General features: G+C 41.6%; 1 protein-coding gene across 1 annotated transcript; it reads left to right on the top strand.

Annotated features, from left to right (window-relative positions):
* Positions 1-3: 3 nt before the first annotated feature.
* Positions 4-21450, top strand: ARV1 (ARV1 homolog, fatty acid homeostasis modulator). Its single transcript, XM_065400657.1, has 5 exons — positions 4-186; positions 13622-13741; positions 17591-17744; positions 19630-19854; positions 20474-21450. The coding sequence occupies exons 1-5, from the start codon at positions 88-90 to the stop codon at positions 20578-20580; spliced, it is 705 nt and encodes a 234-aa protein (XP_065256729.1). The 5' UTR covers positions 4-87; the 3' UTR covers positions 20581-21450.
* Positions 21451-23749: the final 2299 nt, after the last annotated feature.

The raw sequence follows: 23749 nt of genomic DNA, 5'->3' as shown, positions 1-23749 counted from the left end.
TCTCCTCCTCATTGCCCTGAACCGGGAAGCGAGGCAATTTGAAGCGGCCGGGAGGGGGGTTCCTCTGGTAACGGCCGCTCGCCAGGGATGGGGGAGCCCGGCGGCTACAGGTGCGTCGAGTGCAACCGGGAAGCTCCTGAGCTTTACAGGGACTATCAGCGCGGAGTGCTGCGCATCGCCATCTGCGTGAGTGGGCCGGGCCGTGGGGTGGGGGCTCCGGAGTGAGGGTGTCTGAAGCGGGTGGGGTCCCCCGAGCTCAGGCCCTGTCTGTCCTGGTTCGGGGGCAGGCGCCCGGTCTCCTGAGCTCTCCTCTGGGCGGGTGTTTCAGTCACACCGGCCCCTTTGCTTTCGGCATTGTACATACACACGCGCACTTACGTCGCGTCCGCAGCCCGAGCAACCTTCAAGCCGTCCCGGGTGCAGCTCCCCGGGCGGCAGCCCCTGTGCGAGCGGCGCTGTGGCAGGGATTACCCCGGGCTGTCTAACCCGAGACCGGGAATCAAAAACCTGGGTTCTGTCCCGTTCCCTCCCCCCGCAACGGCTCAATCCTACAGGTTGCTCCAGGACATCGTATGGTGTGATTATTTTTGGTCCCGCATCTCTTTAATCTCTCATTCCCACAAACCCACCCAGGGATTTCCCAACACCCTCCCCCCCCCCCCCAGTTTTGTGAACTAGTTACATGCAGTGTTGCCAATTTAGTGATTGTTTGGAAATTTGAATTGAAATTGAAACATTAATACACACTTTTAAAGCATATAAAGTGTATGATAAAATGCATATATCTGAAAAAGTATAATAGATTTGAAAAGTATGAACATAGACTAGCTTCCTTATACAGCTGTTGTTTTTTATGACAATATCAGTGCATTCATTTTGGTGATGTTGGCCAACCTAATAATTTCAAATTATGATTTGTAAGCAAAGTCTAAATGAGCTTTCCTTGATAACTAGTGATGAGCTGGGGGGAAATGCTTCAGGACCAGATTGTATTTACATTCACACCTAATCTTCCTAGGTATCCAGCAAACAGAGCTGTGTTGCCCAAGTGATAGATTTTGGCTGGGGTTGGGTTACAAATCACTTGAATGGGGGGAGAGAAAAGGGGGGTAATGAAATGTTGTTCTTCTTGTGTGAGTAAAGGGTAGTAGAACTGAACTAAGCCTGTGCTAATTGAGGGTATGGAGAGAGGGTGGGGAAAGGTGTTTTGCTTGATGGTCTGCCTGAGTCACAAGTACTATTTGACTTGCCCCTCTCCACTGTTTTTAAAGACACAGCTGATTAGGCTCCATAGATAGTCTTTTGTTTTGTTAAGTGACCACTAAAGCTGAAATCACTGATAATCAGGTCTAAGTGCTTAGACCTGCTGTGGGACAGTGTTTCTGTGGAAGAGATGGCCCAGTCTGCACTAGCAGCGAGGTTCCCCCACTGAGAGCTCAGCTGAAATCACAGAGCTGGGTGGAACCTCAAGAGAGCAACTCGCAGAGGCCACAGTGGCAGGTGGGAGCAGAAGGTGATGGCACAGGGCCATTGGCAACAGCAATGGCATGAACGGTGGCACAATGAACAACAGTGGCCAGAGCGAACAGTGAGCAGCTGGGGGAACGAGCAAGGTGCCTTCTTGCCCCCCACCTGGGAGGTGAACTCATGTGAAAACACCTCTGAGTCTCCGCTGACCAAGGACAACACCGGTGAGCGTTAATGAGGCTGTTAAGAATGCTGGAGACACAAGACAGTTCATGCGAACAAACATGGCTGTGGCATCATACTTTCTATTTAAGTAAGCTATACCACACACTACAAACTGGAGGCCAATGTTAAGTGCATTGTCACTTGTTCATCCTGAAGTTGAACACTGGTTCCGAACAAGACCAGCAAATGCTAACTATCTTTCTGCAAGAAACTCAATTGACTGGCTAGAAACATGTGGTGAAACAGTGAAAGACTCAACAGTTGAAAAAGTGAAGAACTTTCTCACCACATTCAAAAAATTTGCATATATGGCTGATGAATGCACCGGTGCAAATGGGCATCAAGTATTAAGTCATTGTGTACATTATCTTGATGTCAGTGATAGGCCAATTGATGCATTTCTAGATGTTCAAGTTATAGAAGACACATCGGCTGCATCTGTGACAACCCACATCTTAGAAGAGTTAAATGCTTGTCAAGTGGACCCCAAACAGATGGCTGCTTGTGCATTTGATGGAGCTGCAAATTTCTCTGGAAGACGTGGTTCAGTACAAGCTTTGCTCAGATAAAAGTGTATCCCTAATCTCTCCTATACACACTGCAGAGGCCATCTACTCCAACTACTGCTAGTACGAGCTGCAGACTTTTTTCAAAATACATTTAAAAAGCTATACATTTAATGTCTTCGTTATATTATTTTTTCAGCAAGAGTCCAACAAGACTGAATATCTTGGAAAATATAGAAGATACACTGGGACTGAAGTTCAAATTAGTCCAATCTGGGAAAACCCTCTGGCTTTCTCATGAGCGATCTTTGGGTGTTGTCTTAAAATTACTCCAGACGTTATTTCTGGCTTTGGAAAGTATCTACCAAGATGGGATGGATCTAAGTAGTGAGGCTCATGGATTACTTTTGCTACTACGTTCAGAGAAGACTATTGCCATTCTCTCTCTTGTAAGTCTACTGTTGAAACCACTTGGATCATTAAACAATGCCATCCAGGCATCTTCTACAACAGTAGTAGATCTTGTCCAGCAATAGAAGCTACATTTGGATCAAACAGTGAGCTATCCATTGAAAAAGTACTGGAAGAAGCAAAGACTTCAGAAGTCCAGAAGTTGACTAATGAAGGCATTTATATTGAATCCTTAAGTGAAGAGGACAAGAAGTGTTTAAGACAACTGAAAAAGTACACAGACTTAATTCTTAAAAATCTACAACAGCGACTTCTAGATTCTACTCAACCTTTACGTAGCTTTTACAGATTTGTGTCCTATAAAACACCGACAGTTGAGTGGAGTGAGGCACTACCAGCAATGGGGCTGCCATGTACTCAGGACAGAATAGAGAATTTGAACATTGAGTGGAATATCATACGACGAATGAATGAAGATTTGACTTCAACTTCTTTTTTATCATCACTACTGGCTCGACCCAATCTTTATGCTGTTTCTTGGGATGAAAGAAGTAGGAATTCATCTCTTGTACTCCCAGTCACAACAGCTACAGTTGAGCGTTCTTTTTCATCATTGAATAGAATTTTGTGTTCTGAAAGAAGTCGCTTTCTGCCTGATCATGTGAATGAACTAATGAGCATATCAATTGAAGGAATGGAAGTACCGGACACACGAGAAGCCACCAAAGATGAACGCATTGCATTCAAGAAGTTCATTAACCGAGTTGTGCAAAATTATAACAAGAAACCAAGAAGGATGTAGATATAGTGCTTCATAGAAGGCTTGAGTAGCCAGCTTTTAATTTGTGTGATGATTTTAAAAACATGAGTTAAATCTAATAAAATGGTCATGAAACATTTTTTCAGTTTTTAATATGGTGCTATACAGCCCACCTTAACCCTCACAGTCTCACCCCTCATTGGCCCTGACACCCCCCCTCATAAATTAGACCACCACCACCCCCATTTCAATTCCTGGGGAAAACACTGAACCCACCAAATCCCCTCAGTCTAAATTTTGTTTTGTTTTCTGTCTACTTCCTCATCCTCCTGCAAACCTCCCTCCTTCCCCCTCCCACCACCACTAGTCAGGCTGTATGTTTGGAATGGATCTTTCCTCTTTCCCTCAATTTGGTGGTCAGTCAGTCTTAGTAACAAATATTTTCAATGAGCAGGTTCCAGTAGATTGTATCCTAATTGCTGGCTAGCTGTGCCTAGTTAAAGGGTATTCTCATGCCACCAGACCTCACAGTCTCATACTAAAGTCAGTACTATCTTGCGAAGAGGGCCCATCCCTCACTTCTGGGTTTCATGTGTTTCAAAACCCAAACCTGAAGTTTACTCTGTAATGCCTTGAATGAGATTGGGAAGCAGCCTGCCTCAACACCAGGGTTAGAATGGTGGTCACTTTTATGTGCATCTGAGAACTATTATAATTACTCCTTCATATCCCAGTCTTTAATGTCTCCATTAGAGGCTGTACATACCAAGCAGTACCTATTTGAGGAGCATTTCCTTTTTTATTATGGATATTTAACCTTTTTTCTTGACAGTTTGCCTCCAAAACACTTCACTTTGTCCAGTGTGTTTCGATTCTGCTTGAAAAGGCTTACTTCTGTTTTCCTCTCCCAAATGTTCTTATTGACTTCATAGTTAAGGTTGAAATATCCTTTTTGTTTTAAGGACTGTTTTAGACCTTTCCTTATTTATAGCTTTCAATTTTTGGTAGTACTTACCTGTGTTTTTGTTGCCAATGGCTTGTTTATTTCTAGTAGTGGGTGAAAAATAGGGTCACTTACAGAATTGTATTTTAGTGTGTGAAAGACTTTGATTTTGATTTTTGGTATTGAAATGGAAGTACCTGGAAGTGTGCCTCAATTACCCGTTGGTTTCCATTCATGTTCATGTTATGTCCCAGTACAACCCCTGAACTTGTTTATTCCTTGCAAATCAGAAAAATTTGCTTGTGGCACAGTTCGTAGAAAAATGTTTATGCTAAAAAATTACCCTTGTATGTACCCTTGGAATGTCATTGTTATTATCCAGTATGTACTTCATATATTTTTGCATGGTATTTGGGCTCTTAGCTTGAGAAGAAATAATGCAATATCTTGCCACCTGCCAAGTCCTAAATTTGTAACTAAACTCCAAATGATGGGCACACAACACGAAATAGTTGAGCAGGGAATTTGGACAAAATGTACAATAACTTTAAGTGTTCTGTCACTTCAGTTTTATGCTTGAACATTTCTGAAATTAATAGTAAACAGCATATACAGTAAACAACTGGTTTGTGAAGGTCTTAGATTAATTTTGGTTTTTAAAAAATAGTGGTTAACGTAAGTTGAGATAGAACAGAGAGAGAGTGTCTTCCTTGACCCAGAAGAGGCTGAACACTAGGCAGAGAATAATTATTTATTATGATGGAGAAAGTTGACATTCTCATCCTCTTCTTCTCCCACTAGAGCAATCAATTAATGATCAAACAGCTGCAAGCATGCTCAAAATCTCTGCAGACTCATTAGAAGTGTGCACAGTTCAGTAGATCTCTCAGGGCAAAGATAAGGCATTACAATGGAGATTTCTGCAGGTCTTAAATGCACATTGCATTGAAAGATTGACTTTTCCCTTCCCTCCCGCCCCCCCTTGGTTTTAGTGTAACATATTATGTTAGTTTGTAGCATAGATCCATTACTATGTAAATCATTGATAAGATGCATATTAAAAGATCTTTGCAATGGTGTATCATTCTAGTGTATAGTAGGAATATAAACACTATTCTGGAACAGTTTAATGGTAGCGGCAACTCATGGTGTCGGATGCCATCAGGTGGTCGAGGGACATCGGCAATACCAGGAGGGATGACCTGGAGTGCCGATGATAAGTGCAGTTGGGAAAGTAACTGAAATACAATTTATCAGGAAAGTATTGTCTAAATGGACAACCTACCCTAAATTCTCAATTACTGAAGGACAATCCTCACTCATTGCTATATTTGCTTTCCACAACTAACTGTATAACTTTTCATGAGTGATGTACCTGAATACTTGGATGCTAATATCTAAACTGTATTGTTAAATTTATTCACCTAAATTTGGGTTATTGCTAATTATGCACTATATGTATCTTATGACTTTAAAAACAAACTTTGTATTTGTGGATAATCTAAGCACTATACCCAGATGAACAGATACACACGTTAAGAAAAAGAGTATTATATAACTTATTAACATGAGGTTTAATAAAAAATTTAAATCTGTTAAATGGAAATCAAGAGAAACAAGGTGGGCGAGGTAATATCTTTTCTTGGACCAATTTCCGTTAGTGAAAGAGACAAGATTTTGAGCTTACACCAACAGAAGTTGAAAGCTTGTCTCTTCCACCAACAGAAGTTGTTCAATAAAAAATATTATCTCACCCACCTTGTCTCTCTAATATCTTGGGACCCGCACAACTACAACACTGCAAACATGGAAATCAAAGGCACTTCAAATACTATGCAGTAAAACAAGTGCAATGTTTACACCTCAAGCCATAGCACATCAGATTTATCACATCTCATAAACTAATGTGGCTCAGTCATGGTGATTATTTGGATGAGGTAACTTCCAGGGAAAACTCAAGAGCCTTGTTGGTATCCAGTAAGTGGCACTCTTTCCTCTGGTTCAGTATTTAACGAACTGGTATTAAGGGGTTCTGTGATTCTGGAGGGGCCATGTTCCAGATTGAGATGCAAAACAGAAGTCTGGGCCACTTGTGGTTATTAAAAAATCAAAGTTGCTTTCTGCAAGAGTTGAGGGTGTTAATGCTGGTGTCAAGTCCAATTTACAGTTTGTCTACTTAAAATTCCCCATGTGATTTGAATTGTATATGATATTCTTCATTTATCCCGAACTATCATGCTTTTGCCACTGGCTACCACTGGGGGCTCACCACACCTTAATGTCCAGATTATTGTTCCCAGTTGCTGCTACAGGTTGCCATAGTGTACCGCCTCTGCCTCCTCTCCCAGCCCACACATGAAAGAACAAACAGGCTCTAAGGGACTTCTTGGCTTCCTTCTTTCTACTCCTTATGACCTCCATTTTATAAGGACACAAGGTTCTTTAATGTGTATCAATCCAAATTCAACCTGGTGTCACCACCAATGGTAAATGTGGCTATCTTCCCTGATGGTCAAGGTATCCAGTGTCTATTCTGTGGGGGAGATTTTTTTTACCTGAAAAAGTGGTCTCCTTGCTATACTGGTCTTTTAGAGACAGCCAAGTCCAGGCAGACATCTCTTCCTTTCTCTCCCCTGGGCATGAAAACTATCTGCAGCAGACCAATAACAACAAAAATAAAGTATTAAATGTCTTTTGACTCCCTCCACCTGCTTTCACAACCAATGCTACAATGGGTGGTCAATATTGCAAGTATACTCCCTTTCAACCTAAAAGTTAAATAGACCAATATCCTCTCCCGGGGGGGGAGTAGAGAAACACTAGTCTGTTTTTTGCAAATATATGGGGCCTTCATCATTGAGGTCCAGTGCCCAGGCATATCAGTTCCCACCGTTCTCTTAGGGAGATGGTTGGAAACTCTGTGGAAAGCTGAGGCTATTTACAAAGTCATTGGAAAATCTTGGTTCCTACCAACACTATAGAATGGAATGCAGGTCACATTGCAAGTTGAAGCAGTCCCTGAAGTACAAGAGAATACCACTTTGCAAATGGTAGCTGGAACAAATCTAGGGTGCTGATGTGAGGTGAATTGCCTTAGAGCAATCTGCATAACTCTCAACCAGCCCTGTCTGGACTTTGACCCCCCTACGTAGTGCCAGATTTTCTTTCATATTGGGGGGTGGAGGGAAGGGGTACCTATACCTTTACTCAAAATGAGGTCACTAGATATTCTCAGAAGGAGGTACTCTATAGGGCTGTGCAAGAATCACAGGAACAGTTTTGCCTTATTAGTGATGTCCATGCAGCTCCAGCACCCAGGGAAATGTCAGTACATTAATGAAACCTACATCGTCAACTTCAGATCAGAATAATATAACCTACGTCCCCTCAAGAGCTGTTCCCCATACTATTTCTAGCCTCAGGTTATCAGGAATACATAGCCCAAGGCTCCATAAGAAGCTTCATTAAGGAATTTCTTTAGATATTTATCTTCACATTCCCATTTTATCATTTGATGGACAATTCTCCACTTTGCATATGAATGGTATTTTTTTTCTTCAACTCTGATCATTACAGTGTGATGAGTGGTTCCAGGGTCTCTTTCAGGATCATGGTAGTATTAATATTGGTTAAGGAAGAAGGAAATTCATTCCTATCTCTTCCTGGAAAATTCTGATCAGGGCTGTGTGCAGAGAAAAAGCTGAAACAAACACAGATCGGGATATGGTTTTTGGACTATCTTGGATTCCTGATAAACACAGACACATGGTGCCACAGAAATCATTCATAGACCTGAACTGAGGATGAATCTTATTAGGTGCAATGTCTTATCTCAGAAGAATGTTAACAGAAGGTGAAGATGGCTATAATGGAAAATGAGTGGAGTCACAGAACTAAAACTCCAGTTCTTAGTGAGGCTTATTGGAAATGCAGGTCCTGTACACAGACATGCTTCGAGCACTAGGGTTCACATGACCCCTATGCAATAACTCCACATTTCACCCTATCACGTTAGCCTAGGTCAAGATCCCATTGTCTGTTCTCCACTCCCTCAAATAGTAAATGCAAATAAGATTTTTTTCAAAGATATTCACCCATTAGCAATCCCTGCAGGGCGATCCATATATCAAATGCTAGCTGGGGATAATGGAGAGGGCTCAATTCAATCAAAAGAATGGGTAACAAAAAGAAAGGTCACAACATCCACTGGCTGGAACACAAGTAACTTATTGAGGGCAATCTTCCTTCCAGGGGATAAGTTTTGTTCTTGTCATGATGTTCAACATGTTTTATGAAAACCACATCAATAAATTAGGAAGGACAGGATCAGCCTGACCTGAGAGAGGAAAAACAACTTCTGTCCTCGACAGAATACAGAAATTCCTAACTCTATGTTGCACTGCCCATCAAAGTGGAGGTGAATGCCAAGGCTTACCTATCTTCTGCATATCTTAAGGTTTCATGATCCTGCCCGTTACTGTAGTGTCTGAGCACCTGCCACATAAAATCAACAGCAGTAGCAAAGTCCCTAGTGGAATTCAGGGTCAAAATTCTGCTTGGGATAGGTTTTTGGGTGGAAGGTTTGGAAGCAGTTTGGATTAGAAAGGGATGCTTGTGAGTATCACTTATGGTGGCAAGGCTTTCTCAAAGAGGAAGATTTTTCAGTGTTTCTTGGAGATGGTCAGACTCTGGATTTGCCTGATCTCTTACATGGCAGAAGTTGAAACCTGCACCCAGAAGTATCCTTATTCATTGTAAATCAGTTTGATGGATTGGTGATTGCTGTTTCCAGATGCAAAAAGTTCAATCAAGTGCCCGGTGGCCTCTCTGTGCGTCAGGACCCAGGATACAAGATGATAGATATATCTCGCAAAGCGGAGCAAGGTCTCTGCTAGATGCCTTTCTGCCTTTTTCACTGATCCCCAGGATCATGCAAAAGATAGCATGGAAAAAGCAGCAGTGATTGTTTATGCCAGAAGAGTCTATATCTCTGTTGCCTGATTAACCTAGAGTTGGACCAGCCAATGTGTCTACCTCACAGAGGAGGTCAGCTGTTGCCAAAACTTATCCTCCATACCACACCAAATAGGTTCAAAATGGATACTTGGATGAGGTAAATATCACATTTACAGACCCGGGAAAATAGTCAACAAATAGAACTTGTTCTACAGGCCAAAGCAAAGTCAATGGTTTAACTACTGCATTAACCAAATGCAACATAGCTTTGAATTCCTCGAGGAAGGGTTTAATGTGGGTGTATGAGATTGTCCAAGCATAAGATCAAGTGTCTGTGTTATAAGGGCTCAGCATGTTCAAGAAGAGGAAGTTTTATCAAATCCTGACATGCTTCCTTAAGGCAACTACCTTGTTTCCAGTCCCAAAAGGCTATACAGCACAACCTTGGAATTTCATTCTGGTCCTTAAAAGAATTGACTTGAATTCCTATGGCAGGTGTCATTATACTTTCTATCCATTAAAGCAGGCTTTCTAATAATTATTAGCTCTAATCAAATGAGCTTTTGAAGTTGGGAGCCTTCTTGGATGAGACCCACTATTGTATTGTTGTTCAGATAGGTAGTCCTCACAACTGTCATAACATTTAGTCACAAAGTAAATTCAAGAAATAGTATTCCTTCCGTCAAGCATCATAGTTCACGCTGTAAGAGCACAGTCTGAGGACAAGGAAGTCCTGTCTCCACTAATGAGATCTACTAGATAGCCATGTGGACATCCATACATAAATTCACCAAATTCTACATATTGGTTATCAATTGCCATTTTTCAGTAGAAGTCTTCTCCATGCCTCAGTGCCCCTGGGAAGATAGAGGGTATATGATTTCCTTTATCTTGGGTGTCCATAGTTAAAGGGTGATCCAGCTTCCCATCCTGGAGACACACTGCAAATAAAGTGAAGGGAAGTTATCAAGGTTTGACAATGCCCAAAAATTGAGAGAAAATTTCAGTTTTTGTAAACAAACCTCATCGATAGAAGGAAGGAAAGAGAAGGTAGGGAAACACCTAGCATTTAAAAGGAAGGCTTCAGTGGGGTAAAAATCATAATCCTAGGTGACACCCCATAAGCAATTCAAGGCACTTTTATGTAATTCAACCAGTCTCTCCCTCAAACTTTACAATAAAACAGCTGGATTAATTGAGCAATATGCACACGATCTGCAGTTAGTGTTTATGCAGTTAAAATTTAATTGAAAAGCCCTTTTTTTTAGCAGCAAGGAGGAGAGAGAAAAAGCAGGGATGAGGGCTAAGTATTCATGTGGTGAAGCTGGGGCAAAGAAGCTGTCAGGAGTCCAAAAGCAACACTGAAAATAAAATAGGTGTTATCATTCTTATATACATAATTCAGCAGAATTATGTGGTAGTAGAAGTGTTTCCCTACTATTAGTCTGAGGGAGTTCATGCAAATCGGGCCACTGGCAGAATAAAGACAGAGGATTTAACTTCAATACAATCTAAGACTTAAATGGTCTAATTTAATAATAAGCAATTACCTTTTTCTCAATGCATCTTATCTCTGCAAGATGGCTGAGGAAGGATTATCAATTTACATACTTCAGCAGTTATTGCAGACTATTTAATTTGTCAAAACGCCCAGCCATGGTTTTGTGATGTGACAAGCTTTCGTTCCTACTAATCCTCTTTCTGTTGTGTTCTATGTATAGCATGTGTTGGTGGTGACTAGACTAGAACTCCTATTCATGATGCTACATAGGCTGTTTCATATGTTTTGTGTGTATATGGTTTCCAGAAGCTGCAAAGTAGAAAACCCACAGTTGTCATCAAAATTGCTATTTATATGTGCGTGTTCACAGCAGCCTCCTCACAGGAATCCCTGTTGGGATTTCTTTGTTCCTAGTCTGGGTAGAGTGGGATGGTCTGGTATTTCTAAACTGCATGCAAATCATTCACTAATAGCATGCTGCCTGTATCCTTGACACAGGCATTTGCTTAGTTGACCTTCTTCAGTGTAGTCTTTCTGCATGTCCCCTTACTTTGGCTCTGTCATCCTTTTCTTCTTTGTTGGCTCCAAATAGGGAAGTCTCTCCTAGAGTTGCACTCATGCATCCATGCTTTAAAGTTTTGTGCTTTTAATGTGAACATGGGGGCACCTTGCATCTGTCTCCATCAAGCACCTACGCTGTTCCCTTGTGCTCAAAGGTGAGTTCGTTTTGCTTCTGACTGTCCAGAATTTCTGTCAACACAACGCCAAACAGTTCTTTACAAGTTTCTTGTGCTACACCAGCCTGAAACCTGTGTAAATTACTGCCTTTTCAGAATGTTCTTTCATGATTCTTCTTGAGGGGAAAAAAAAAATGAAGTGAGACATTGCCTTTAATTAGAGCTGTAATCTGTTCCATGGTAGATTTCACACACTATTAAATGGTCGTTACATTTGTCAATTAATTGTATCCTTTCTTCCATCTCTCTGACTTTAATTTCAAGGCTATCAAACTGCTGGTTAATTAAGTCAATTTTTGAATCCATTACCTCTAACTCTGTCCTGCTACATAATCCCATATAACATTTTCTTCTCTGATCCAAAATGTGGTTCCCTTAGAACCTGGCCAAAATATACTGGCTTGGGGGGGGCACCATACCTCTAGCACAGAGGTGGGCAAACTATGGCCCATGGGCCACATCCAGCCCCCCGGCCCCTCCCCTGCTGTTCCCCCTCCCCTGCAGCTTCAGCGTGCCGCACCGCCGGTGCAATGCTCTCGGTGGCCAGGCAGCACAGCTGAAGAGCCGCGCCCTGTAGCGCCGCCAGCCACCGATGCTCTAGCCAGCGCGGTAAGGAGGCAGGGAGCAGGTGGTGCTGGATAGAGGGCAGGAGAATTCGGGGTGGTGATCAAGGGTGGGGGTGTGGATAGGGGTCGGGGCGGTCAGAGGGCGGGGAACGGGGGAGTTGAATGGGTGCAGGGATCCCAGGGGGGCAGTCAGGAATGAGAGGAGGGATTGGTTGGGGTGGCAGGGGGCAGTCAGGGGTGGGGGTTCCGGGGGCGGTCAGGGGACAGGGAGTGGGGGGGGGGAATAGGGGGTAGGGGTCGGGCCATGCCTGCCTGTTTGGGGAGGCACAGCCCTCCATAACCAGCCCTCCATACAATTTCCGAAACCCGATGCAGCCCTCAGGCCAAAAAGTTTGCCCGCTCCTGCTCTAGCACAAAGCCTTGTGACTCAATGCTCCTGATGGTGGCTTCACTACTGATGATGTCAAATTTCTGGTAAATTTCATTAACTGTTTTTGGATTCTTAAACTCTCCAACAATAACAGGATCAAAATTGGAGGTTCCCGGCCAATGGGAGCTGCGGAGCCAGCGCTCAGGGCGGGGCAGAGGTGGAGGCAGCGTGCAGAGCTGCCTGCCACGCCTCTGCCTAGGGGCTGCAGGGACTGGCTGCCGCTTGCAGGGAGCCGCCTGAGGTGAGCGCCCCTGGGATACAGCACCCTGCACCCCCTCCCATGCCCCAACTCTCTGCCCCGCACCCACACACCCCGCACCCAAACTCCTCCCAGAGCCCATGCCCCGCACCCTAGCCCCGCATCCCTCCTCCCCCCACACACTCCGAACCCCTCGTGGCCGTTCCTACGCCTAGGAGAAGCATGGACATGTTGCCGCTTCCGGGGAGCCTACCGGTCCCACGCCAACTGGACTATAAACCAGACTTTCTATGAAGATTAGAAATGCTGGTTTTATAGAGCTTTCTGGTTGGTACAGGGCCAGATAACACAGCATTTACTGTATTGTGAAAGGGCTGCACAGCAAGGAAAAGGGTTCTTTTCCCCAACATTGTCTCTTAGCTTTCTACTCTGAACTATCTTTCTTTATGTTACAGAAATTATTGCAATATAAGGTTAGGTTTTTTTTTAAATGAAAATATAAATCAGCCATGCTCAAATAACAAGCCTTAGCAGGCTGCTGGTGAATTCCTTAGATGTTTGAAGGCACTCAGTTATGTCTGACTGAGATGTCACAAAATACCATGTAGCATACCCAGGTGTAATTTATTGTTCTATATAAATCAGAACTTGATTTTAGAACATATAAAAATAGCTGATATCTTTTATTTTGTTGGGGTGGGGAAACCAACTGAAAGCTTGAATGCCAGGATAAAAAAATGGAGCTAACTTTTTGTCCTGAATTAAAATCCATTGCAAATAGGGGCTTCACCACAGAAATCCTGACATAACTTAAAGAAATACTTTGATGCCTCTATAGTGTTGCTGTAAACAAATAAGAACAGCAGGTTTTTAAATAAACTCATGCTTGTTCTTACTTCTTGTTACTTTGTTAATTTCAGAAATCCTGCCAGAAACCTGTGGACAAGTACATTGAGTATGATCCTGTTATCATCTTGATTAATGCCATCTTATGCAAAACACAGGCTTACAGGCATATTCTTTTCAATACACGGATAAATGTAAGTTGTTGGGTTTTTTCCCCCTTTGGCTTTGTACAAGATGTATGAGACTCTGATGACAAGTGAATAAGAATCACAGTGAAAACAAGATTTAGTAGCTGCCCTAAGAGTTTTTTTTTCTTTCTCCTGTTCCTCCACAAGTCCTAAAAAGTTTAACTACTATTTTGTTCTCTGCCCAAATTAAGGGTCTAATGCTATAAACAAAGCATGTGGAATACCAAACTCTGTAGCTGCTGCTGGGAGAGCTACCGTCCAGGTAGAGTTAGCAAACACAGCTGTCCTATTAAAGATATTGCTTACAAGAGTTAAAAACTTATTTTTGTCAGAAGAGTGAGCACATGTGATTTGGAATACACACAAGGAGCAGAGCTGTTGAACAAGAAGGGGCCATATTTCAGTAGTCATTTTCTGACCAGAGCCATTGGAAGAGGTCTGCTTCTGCTGCAAATTGCTTATTACAATCACCACTAGAAATGCATCTCTTTAAATTCAGCAGTAATATAAGGTACAATACTAACATATTACTATACTAGAAAAGACTAGTATTACCCTTTTACAGGCTTCCTCTACTGTAGTAAAACCAGTTACAAAAATTATTATGGCAAAAGATGATGATGGTTGCATGTTAGGAATCGCTGATGCATAAGTACCCACGGTGAAATGCCGTAGAAAGAGCTAAAGCTGCCATGCAATGACAGGATCCAGAGAGCTGTTGAGAGTATTGTGTGGGTTAAAGCACTTCCATGTGTCTGTCAGTTGAAATTCTGAAGTTCCTATGTGCATGTCTACGCAGTGCAACAATGCATACAGGAGGGGTGTGAATTCTAAAGTGCACTCAAGTGTTGCACGCTAACTGGCCAATGTAAACCCTGCTGGTGCGCACAAAAAGTTCCCGCTAAAACTCTTAATGCACACCAGCAGGGTTTACATAAGCCATTTAATGCACAACACTTTGGTGCACTTTAGAATTCATATCTTTCTAGTGTGCATTATTGCACTGTGTAGACAAGCCCTTTGTGCTGCAGAGCAGCTGCACAAAAGGAAAGTTAGTCACTCAGGGTCATCTTTCTAGGCCATGTGATCTTGGTGAGCAATTGTGGACTAGTGATTTCCCAGGTGAGAAGTGCAGGAGCTGAAGGGTGAAAAGGAGCATAGAGTTTAAGCAATAAGACTTGAGGGGGCAAATACCTGCTTCTGGAGACAGGATAGAGACGTCTTACTTGAGGCTTCTGAAAGGGTTTATCTATATTCAGAAATTGCACCAATGTAACTGAAATTGGTTTAGTTAATATAAGAATGGCCCTACTGGGTCAGACCAAAGGTCCATTCAACCCAGTATCCTGTCTGCCGACTGTGGCCCATGCCAGGTGCCCCAGAGGGAGTGAACAGAACAGGTAATCATCAAGTGATCCATCCCATGGCGCTCACTCCCAACTTCTGGCAAACGGAGGCTAGGGAAACCATTCCCGCCCATCCTGGCTAATAGCCATTGATGGACCTATCCTCCATGAATTTATCTAGTTCTTTTTTGAATCCTGTTATGGTCTTGGCCCTCACAACATCCTCTGGCACGGAGTTCCACAGGTTGACTGTGCGTTGTGTGAAGAAATACTTTTGTTTTAAACCTGCTGCCTATTCATTTTCATTTAGTGACCCCTAGTTCTTCTGTTATGAAAAGTAGTAAACAACACTTCCTTATCTACTTTCTCTACACCAGTCATGATTTTATAGACCTCTTGTGTGGACTCTTATATGGCTTAAACCTGACTTGTAGCAGTTTTGCTTGCACCTGTAAAGTTATATAACCAGTTTTAAACTGATATAAGAGAATACACACAAAAGTTGCACCAGTTTATCACACCTTTAGTTACGCTGGCACAGCTTTGTGTGCAGACTAGGCCTAAGAGGGATTTGTCTGTGAATACCTCTGCCCAAGAAAGCAGGACTCACGTATATCTTGTTAATAAACTAACCACACTAAGAAAATATCTGACTCTTAGCTCACTGATTTCGGCTCTGAATGGGAAACAGACTTGTAAGGCCCCAAATTCCGATACTGCTCAGCAAAAGGTCCATGCAGCATGGGGAGGTAGCAGGGTGTCCGACTGAGCTCTTCTCCCTGCCCCCCATGGGGCTGCTTTGCCTTTCCTGCTGCTGGAATCCCAGCGCTGCTGCCTGCTTTGCAGACCATCCACCGAGGTGAGTGGGGGCGGGGGGAGATGTGGAAGCAGAGGCAATGCATGGGATTCCAGCAGCAGGAAAGGCAAATCAGCCCAATGTAGAGAGGAGGAGGAGGAGCTCAGCCAGCCGCCCTGCTGCTTCCTCCCTCCCTGTGCTGCAGCCATAGGGGGTGCTTTCCTTGTTTCGGGGCATCCTGAGAAATTGGGGGGGGGTGTGCCCCCCCTGAACCTTTCATCTGTTCCCCCTGCCTCCCGCCCGCTAGCCACGGCTAAGTGTCGCCTCTGCGCGTGGGCTGGAGCTGGAGCCATGCAGAGCTATGCTTTGTGCTCCCAGCGGTCCCCAGAGCCCAATGCCCCACCACTGTGCCCACCGCCCCACGCAGGCCTCGTGCTCCCTGCCCCCAAGCAGTCTCTGGAGCCCACCCTCCGGCCTCATGTCCCCCCTCCCTGGAGCCCACCCAGGCCTTGTGCCCCCCAGCCCTCAGAAGTCACTGGAGCCCACCCACCCCGGTCTCATGCCCCCTGCCCCCGAGCAATTCCCAGAGCCCCCCACCCTGGCCTCATGTCTTCCCTACCCCCTGTCCTTCGGTGCCAGTCCCTGGAGCCCTTTCTAGCCCCTGCCCCAACTGGCTTCTTTCCCTCCCCAGTCCACCTCCAGTTACCCGCTTCTGCCACATCCCGGCCTCCCCCTATCTCCCCAGGGCTACTATCTGGAGTCTCCTTGGTCCCTCCCATGACCCAGAGCCTGCTTCCTGCCCCTCTGTTACCCAATCCCCAAAGGAGCTTCACACCACTAGTAGGATCATAGTCCAATAGCTTCACCTCCTGGCTCCAAGCTCAAAAAGTACACATTCACACCCTGCTTGGCTGCCCAGATCCCAGCCCATACCCATTCCTCTCCCTCCCTCCCACTCCATTTCTGCTACTTGGCTCAACTGGGGGCACGGAGAAACGTTTTTTGGGGGGCTGAGCAGCAATGCCAGGTGGCTCAGGCAAGCCCCGTGCATCCTGTTTTCAGTTTAGGGAAATAAGATCACCTAACTGTGGGCAGGGAGCTGGCAGGCAATTGGGGAGCTCAGGGTGGTTAGGGGAGGGGAATTGGATGGAGGTCTGGATCTTGACTATATTTTGACCAAGAAATTTGGAACTTGACAAAAAATAGATTATCCCTGAAGTAGGCTGATAGTCACATCCCTGATTGAGTTTTCCTATTGCTAGTGATGGAAGATCACTTTATTTATAAACCAGGCACATTAGATATGGATACACATTTATTTTGGACACACACACCCTGTGCCATTTTTTTTACAGTCACATTTTTCTGGTGATACTTTAAGCTCTGTTTGAGACACTGAATTATGCTTGCATTGAGCCCCTTTTCTTCCCCTCCACATCCAAACACACTCACATACCACAACTTTATGCTTTCTTCTGCCCCAAGCTGCTCATATGGCTTGTCAAGCCCAAACTCTCCGATTGGGCTAATATGTTAAAGCAGCTAATTGTTATTAAAAAGTTTGCTAATCTAGTAGAACTGAACAACGGTCATTTGTTTCTATTCCTGAGCAAAAGTAATAAAGCTACCTCACTTGTGTGCCTAGAGATGCTAAGAGATTACCTTGAATTAAAAATACTTAATACTGATGCTTTCAACATTCTTTCATATCAGATTCATGGGAAGCTTTGCATATTTTGTTTGCTTTGTGAAGCTTATCTCAGGTGGCTGCAGCTACAGGATTCAAGCCAAAACACAGACCCTGATGACTTAATCAGATATGCCAAAGAATGGGATTTTTATAGAATGTTTGGAATTGCTTCTTTAGGTGAGAACTATGATTATTTCCTATCATTATCAAATGATCTTTTATATTAAATCTTAAAGATGAATACATTGAAGAATTTGCTAGTACAGAATGCATGTCATATTCCACCCCAGAGGTGGCTGAGTGATCTCTCTGATCGATAGATTGATTAGATTTATATATAGACAGTAGAAAACATTTCTGTGGTCCTTCAGGGAAAAATAGCACAACATAAATTACTTCATTTATTCATATTCTGTTTCCTGCCTTCTTTTAATGCCACTGTACATGGCAATCACCTGATTGCAGTGCAGTCTGGGGTGATCAGCATTAAATATCTGTTCCAGACAATGACAGTATTTCAGAATACTAGGTCTGAATAGGCATCCATTTACACGGTGTTGTTTATAAGGGGTAATGGACAGCTATGCCTTATTCTAGGATATTAGCAGCATGCTGCATTTTATGTAAGATTTAATTGATTCAAATATCAGTTAACGAACATGTTCTGCCATGTGCTTTGTGTCTTATTTTAAGTTGCCCACCATAACATTTTAATGCCAGTTGCCTTTCCACATGTTGAAGCCAGATCAGTCCAAAATATACTGCTTCTAAATATAGCCTGTTTAATGCATCCTATTAGTAGTTGAAGATTCTCATTTGTCCTATTCTAAAAATGTTAGGAAACTTTGGGAAATGTTGTATGGATTCTCTATAGCTAGTTTGTTTTACATGCCATTGAGAAAGAAAAGAGAACTAAAACCACGTCTCCTGACTGGCCAAATGTTACTTTAATTATTTTACTGTAGAGGCAATTAGCAACTGGAAACATAAATTCCTTACATATTGATTCACTGCAAAGCTTATTCCTAGAGTTGAGGTGATATTGACGATGATGCTTATAAAAATAAACAGTAACCAGGAAAAAACATGTTGACTTCTGAACCTTAAACAAATAATTTTTTTAAAACATTTGCCAGAATGAACAATGACAAACCTGGTAGGTAGGGAAGAGTTGTTGTTTCCAAGCTTCTAAAAGTGCATTTGAAACAACAGAAGGGGAAAAAATAAAAATTTAACTTTTTTTTTTTTTAAAGTATATTTAAATCCTTGTGGTACTGCTGTCTAATTCAGACACATGTAATAGAACCATAAACTTCAGAGTTGAGAGAATCCTTAGTTTTTGGTAGCATAGCTACACCCCTAGACTGAAGTTACTAACTGTAATTCATCACCTGTGCACATCCTCAGCAAAAGTGCTACTGTAGATGAGGATTGGTGTTTATATTGCTGTATCTAACCTTGCTCTGAGCAGGTTTTTATTAAAGGGTGGTAAAAGTGCCTCTGAGCTTGGTCTTCGCTAGCACTTCCTCCAATGCTATCATTGCTGGAGCAGCACTGATGGTGAATTAATCCAAATGCTACTAGTGTAAGGAAGGCCTAGTAGTTCAGTAACACTTTGAGCCTTTGTGTTCTTCCCTGAGCCAAAAGATTCTTTGTTGCTAACCTTTCAGGGAATATACGTAATGTTGACATTGGCTAACCGGGTAAAGACTAGGTGAAAAGACAGACTGTATTTAGGAAGGAAAAGTAGAAATAGAGGAAAGTTTGCACATTAATTTTCCTGTGATGTGTGCAGTCATATAGATAGAAGTGACTGAATCCTTTTGATGGAGATTGGACTGATTTGGGTTATTGGTAGAATGAGTCATGCTTGGCTAGGTTAATAAAGATATGCGGTGGGTGTGGAGGCAATGAGAGACTGTTTTGTTCATAACTGATTATAAAATTTTCTTTAAATAGTCAGAAGCTCAATTGTATTTGGCACTTGTCATTTCACTAAGATTAATCAAGAAAGGTTTTGATTTGGTGTGTCATGCTGTTTTTCCTCCCATTTTCCACTCAGAACAAACTGCATTTTTGGTTGGCATCTTTACTGCCCTTTGGCTAGCAAGACCTGAGAGCCTGAAAACAAAGTCAGACTTCATCTTTCTTCTGAAAGCCCTGCTGTTGTCTAGCTATGGAAAACTTCTGCTGATTCCAGCTGTTATTTGGGAACACGACTATACGCCTTTGTGCCTCAAACTCATAAAAGTATTTGTCCTGACATCAAACTCTCAAGCGATTAGAGGTACTTTTCTGCTTCTGTTTTATTAGTATAATATCTGTTAAATGTAAGAGATACTGTTGCTATTACGTAAGTTACCACTACACATTGTTCTACTTACATTTTCAGTGATTTAAAAAAACAATCTGTTTCATATCTGAAGTATTGTTGAAATAGGGGTGGTTGGTTTGTTTGTTTTTTAGCCTAAAATTTTAACACTGGACCTTTCATCAAAAGTGAATGAAGCAGAAAATGTGTGTGGAAAACTTAAATTTATTTCACAATAATTATCTCTGTAGGTGCAAATCAGTTACAAATTGAGGCAACTCAATGTGGGTCACTCAGACATAGAAGGAAAGTAGAATTCATGATTTATGTAACATATATTTAGTTTGATTGTCATCATTTTTACTGAAGTTGAAAATTGTATGTTAGCTTTTAAGAAGGCATTTTTTTCCCAGGTGTGCATAGAATCTTAAAGCAGATCTTTTCTGTGTGACCTGCATAAATATACATATTGATCTAAAGCCTCACACAAACTTTCCATTGACTTCAGAGGGGTTTTGACCAAATTGTTTAAACCTCTCCCACAGTAATACAATTATTGGACATACTGAGCATTTTGTTCTGTTTTCTTTTGCAGTTACCTTGAATTTAAGCCAAAAGCTCACTTTGTTGGCCATCTTGAGTGGATTAATGTTGGAAAATGGTATAGTCTACTTGTTCCAGAGAATGGGATGGAATGTTTGAAAAGGCAGCCCAGTGTCCATTTTCTAAATCTTGGATTACATTGAAAATCTAAAGAAAAACCAACATGTTACATTCTCAAAGAATTATCCTCCTACAGCAAGCCTCAAATAGTTTTCTGAACAAAAAACTTTCCATTATAATTGACTGTAAACCGTTATGATTTAAAATGAAAAACTCCAGTAGTCTGGCTACTGTGTGTGTGTTATACCAGAAAACTTCAGTCTAAACTTGCTTACTTTCCCACCAAAAATATGAGTGTGCCACTATCCTAATAGCTTTCATAGATCCAGCTGTAACAGAAAAATGGAGGCTAAAAATTTCAGTACTACCACCAATCACTACTTCAGATGTTTTTTCAGAAGGAGTTGGATAAGATGTTTTCCTTAGGAGGGAAAAGGAGTAATTGAGAAAATTGAAATAGGAAAACAAAACCAGTACTCTCTCAGAGTCATGAACAGATAAAGAACTAAGTAGGGCCAGAATCGACTGTTCCGTAGTACAGTACACTTACAATGGACAGACTAAGCTTCATTCTCGGATGTTTGCGAAACAAGTCAAAACAATAAAGGAGTTATTTGTATTTTAATCTACAAAATGTAATATTTGTGACAGTGTTTTAAAGGACGTGTTCAAAGGGACAGCAACAACAAACCAAACTGTGTGGTAAAATGGATTTGAAGTGGTCTAACACATAATATAGGTGAGATCCTAACTTGTTGTAAATCTGCCAGTTTATGCTGAATATCTGGCCTATAGCTTTAAGAAAAGATACTTTACAGTGCTTCAGAAACTACTTCTGGGGGGATTCTGCGCCAAAAAATCTGAAAAATTCTGAAAATTTTGTCAAAATAATACAATGTAATCACAACATTTTCAATTGTTTTGGTAAGTTATTTAAACTACAATACAGAAAAAATTCACTAACTATTCAGCATTTCCTAAACATATGAAAGTTAAGTTACAAACACTTGGTAACTAATACCCTGCATTCCTGTTATAATCCTGGATTTTCATTTAAATTACATTACAGAACACCAAACAGCCAAAAAAAAAAAAAGTAGAATGTCATTTTAAATTGCTCAGACTTTCACACATGAAAGTCATACAGTTTTGCTAATCATTGTCCTGGACCTGGCTGGGTACTTTCGGAATTGCTTGGTTCTGATTGTCCTTACGTTTTATTGACTGCTTGGTAAATGTTTTATTTGCCCTCTAAGTCATTTTGTTTTGTTTTTTAAGGGGGAAGTAAAATAAATCCTGAGCTGTAATCTAACCCCATTGTGCCACTTTGGCACAGGAAAAAAGTGAAAAAGCACATAGATTTTCCTAGCTGATTCCCATTTATAGGGCTTTACATCACTCTGGCAAGGTAGGAGCCTTAAAACTTTTACACGTTTTATGCTTCTGGGGGAGTTGACTGAGGCAGGCTGCTACATTTCTGCCTTGGAATGAGATCACTTAACCATCAACAGCAACATTAACAAAATGTGGGGTCTTTTTTTTCTTCTTTTTTTTTCAAAAGCTATTTTCTTTAAAAACAAACAATTTTCAGTAACATGGTACTAATACTTAATTGTGTTTTTTTTTGATTTATAGACATGTTACTAGGCATGCAGGCTGTTACATTTCTGCCTCGGGGCCAGAGCCTTCCTCATACATAATAAAAAGGCCTACCCCCCTCCTTGCCTGGCGAGCCCCAGTAGCAAGAGAGAGGGATGAGGTAGTCTGAAGGGGTTACCTTATGAGGAATGATTATATGATTGTGTATATGGATATCATATGTGTTTCTAAATACTAAAAGGACAAACATTAAAGAAACCGGTATTATTTGAGTGGGCCAACATGGTATAAATAGATTCCAAGAAACATTTCATAACATTGAGGGCAAGGTCTCCTAAACTGTGGAATGTGATACTGATAGCCCCATCCCTTGAGAATGTGATACTGATAGCCCTAGGGAATATGATAGCCCCATCTCTTGAGAATGTATTGTAATGAAGACGTCCTGATTAGCAGACTAAACACAAGGAAGTCAGCTAGGCCTTCCTTTCTCATTGATTAGTATTCTGTCAACCCATTAGCCAAGCTAGAGACATATATACTAAAATTTGTTAGCCTAATCTTAATAGACTGTGGCTGGAACAGGGAATAAAATAACTAATCTCAATTGAAAAGTTATTTCCCAGCTTCTTTTCAAAAAAGAAAGCAATTGTCTGTCGAGAAAGCCGTATGTTTTTTGAGCACTTCATCTCTGCTCTCCCAACCAAGCAATACTAGTGCCCACAGTGCCACCTGGAGTCCAAAATGAAAGGGACTTAGTTTTGCTTTCAAAACTGTCCAATAGGAAAGTGTATTTGGAAGTTGATGTATGCTTTTTTCCTTTTAAATTTCATTCCAGTTCTCTCAAAATTAAATATTTTGGCTTAACACTTTAAATTTTTTATGTAAACCTTTACAAATTCAATTTTTTTTTAATTAAAAGTTTTATTCTACTTTGTAGAAGTGTTAAAAATAAGTGATGATAATGCTCATGATAGAGTACATAAAATAACTGGTTTTGTGATTACTTGAAAAGTAAAGGCACATAATATTATACAGTCACCAATTAAACCTGTTTAATGCAAGTTACTTTGCAGTGGACATCTGTTTGATTACAAGATAGTGCAAACTCTGATTATCACAAGTAGTACCATTATGTTCAATGAGACTACACATGCTAGCTGTATGAGGCTGCTCCTTTGCAAGGGAGATCAATGGGAGTTTTGTCATTGAGTTAATTGGGAATAGGATCATGCCCCAGATATGGTAATGAGGATTTTGCAAGAAGGTCACTAATGTGACTTGTGTTTTTCTCTCATGCTTTTAAAGTGCTGCTTTTCTAGTGATATTGCATTTTTGGGGGTGGCTAGGAGGAGGAACGGAAAAGGGTAGCATTTTTCTAAAAAGTTCAAAAACGTGACCTGTTGGCTTACATTTCTAAAGCCCTAGCACATGTTTAGGTCCTATATAAAAAAGCAGCAAATTTGGGGAAAGGGTGCTATGATAGGGATAGACTCAATAAGGGTTTCATTGTTATTCATGAAAGGATGATGTTTGTTTTGGTTTTTTGGGTAAGATTTAGCTGAAATTCCTAAATCTAGATGACCCACAGAAACTTATCATACAGAGC

The sequence above is a fragment of the Emys orbicularis genome, chromosome 3, assembly GCF_028017835.1.
Source record: "Emys orbicularis isolate rEmyOrb1 chromosome 3, rEmyOrb1.hap1, whole genome shotgun sequence".
In the NCBI taxonomy this organism is placed as follows: Eukaryota; Metazoa; Chordata; order Testudines; family Emydidae; genus Emys; species Emys orbicularis.
Note: the sequence above shows the minus strand (reverse complement) of the source record. Positions and strands in the feature narration are given on the sequence as shown.

Excerpts from the sequence above, each read along its gene's own strand:
- ARV1 (XM_065400657.1), top strand. The coding sequence starts at position 88 with ATGGGGGAGCCCGGCGGCTACAGGTGCGTCGAGTGCAACCGGGAAGCT. Across the intron at positions 13,742-17,590 it reads TTTTCAATACACGGATAAAT|ATTCATGGGAAGCTTTGCAT; the intron begins GTAAGTTGTTGG and ends CTTTCATATCAG. Across the intron at positions 19,855-20,473 it reads AAACTCTCAAGCGATTAGAG|TTACCTTGAATTTAAGCCAA; the intron begins GTACTTTTCTGC and ends TTTCTTTTGCAG.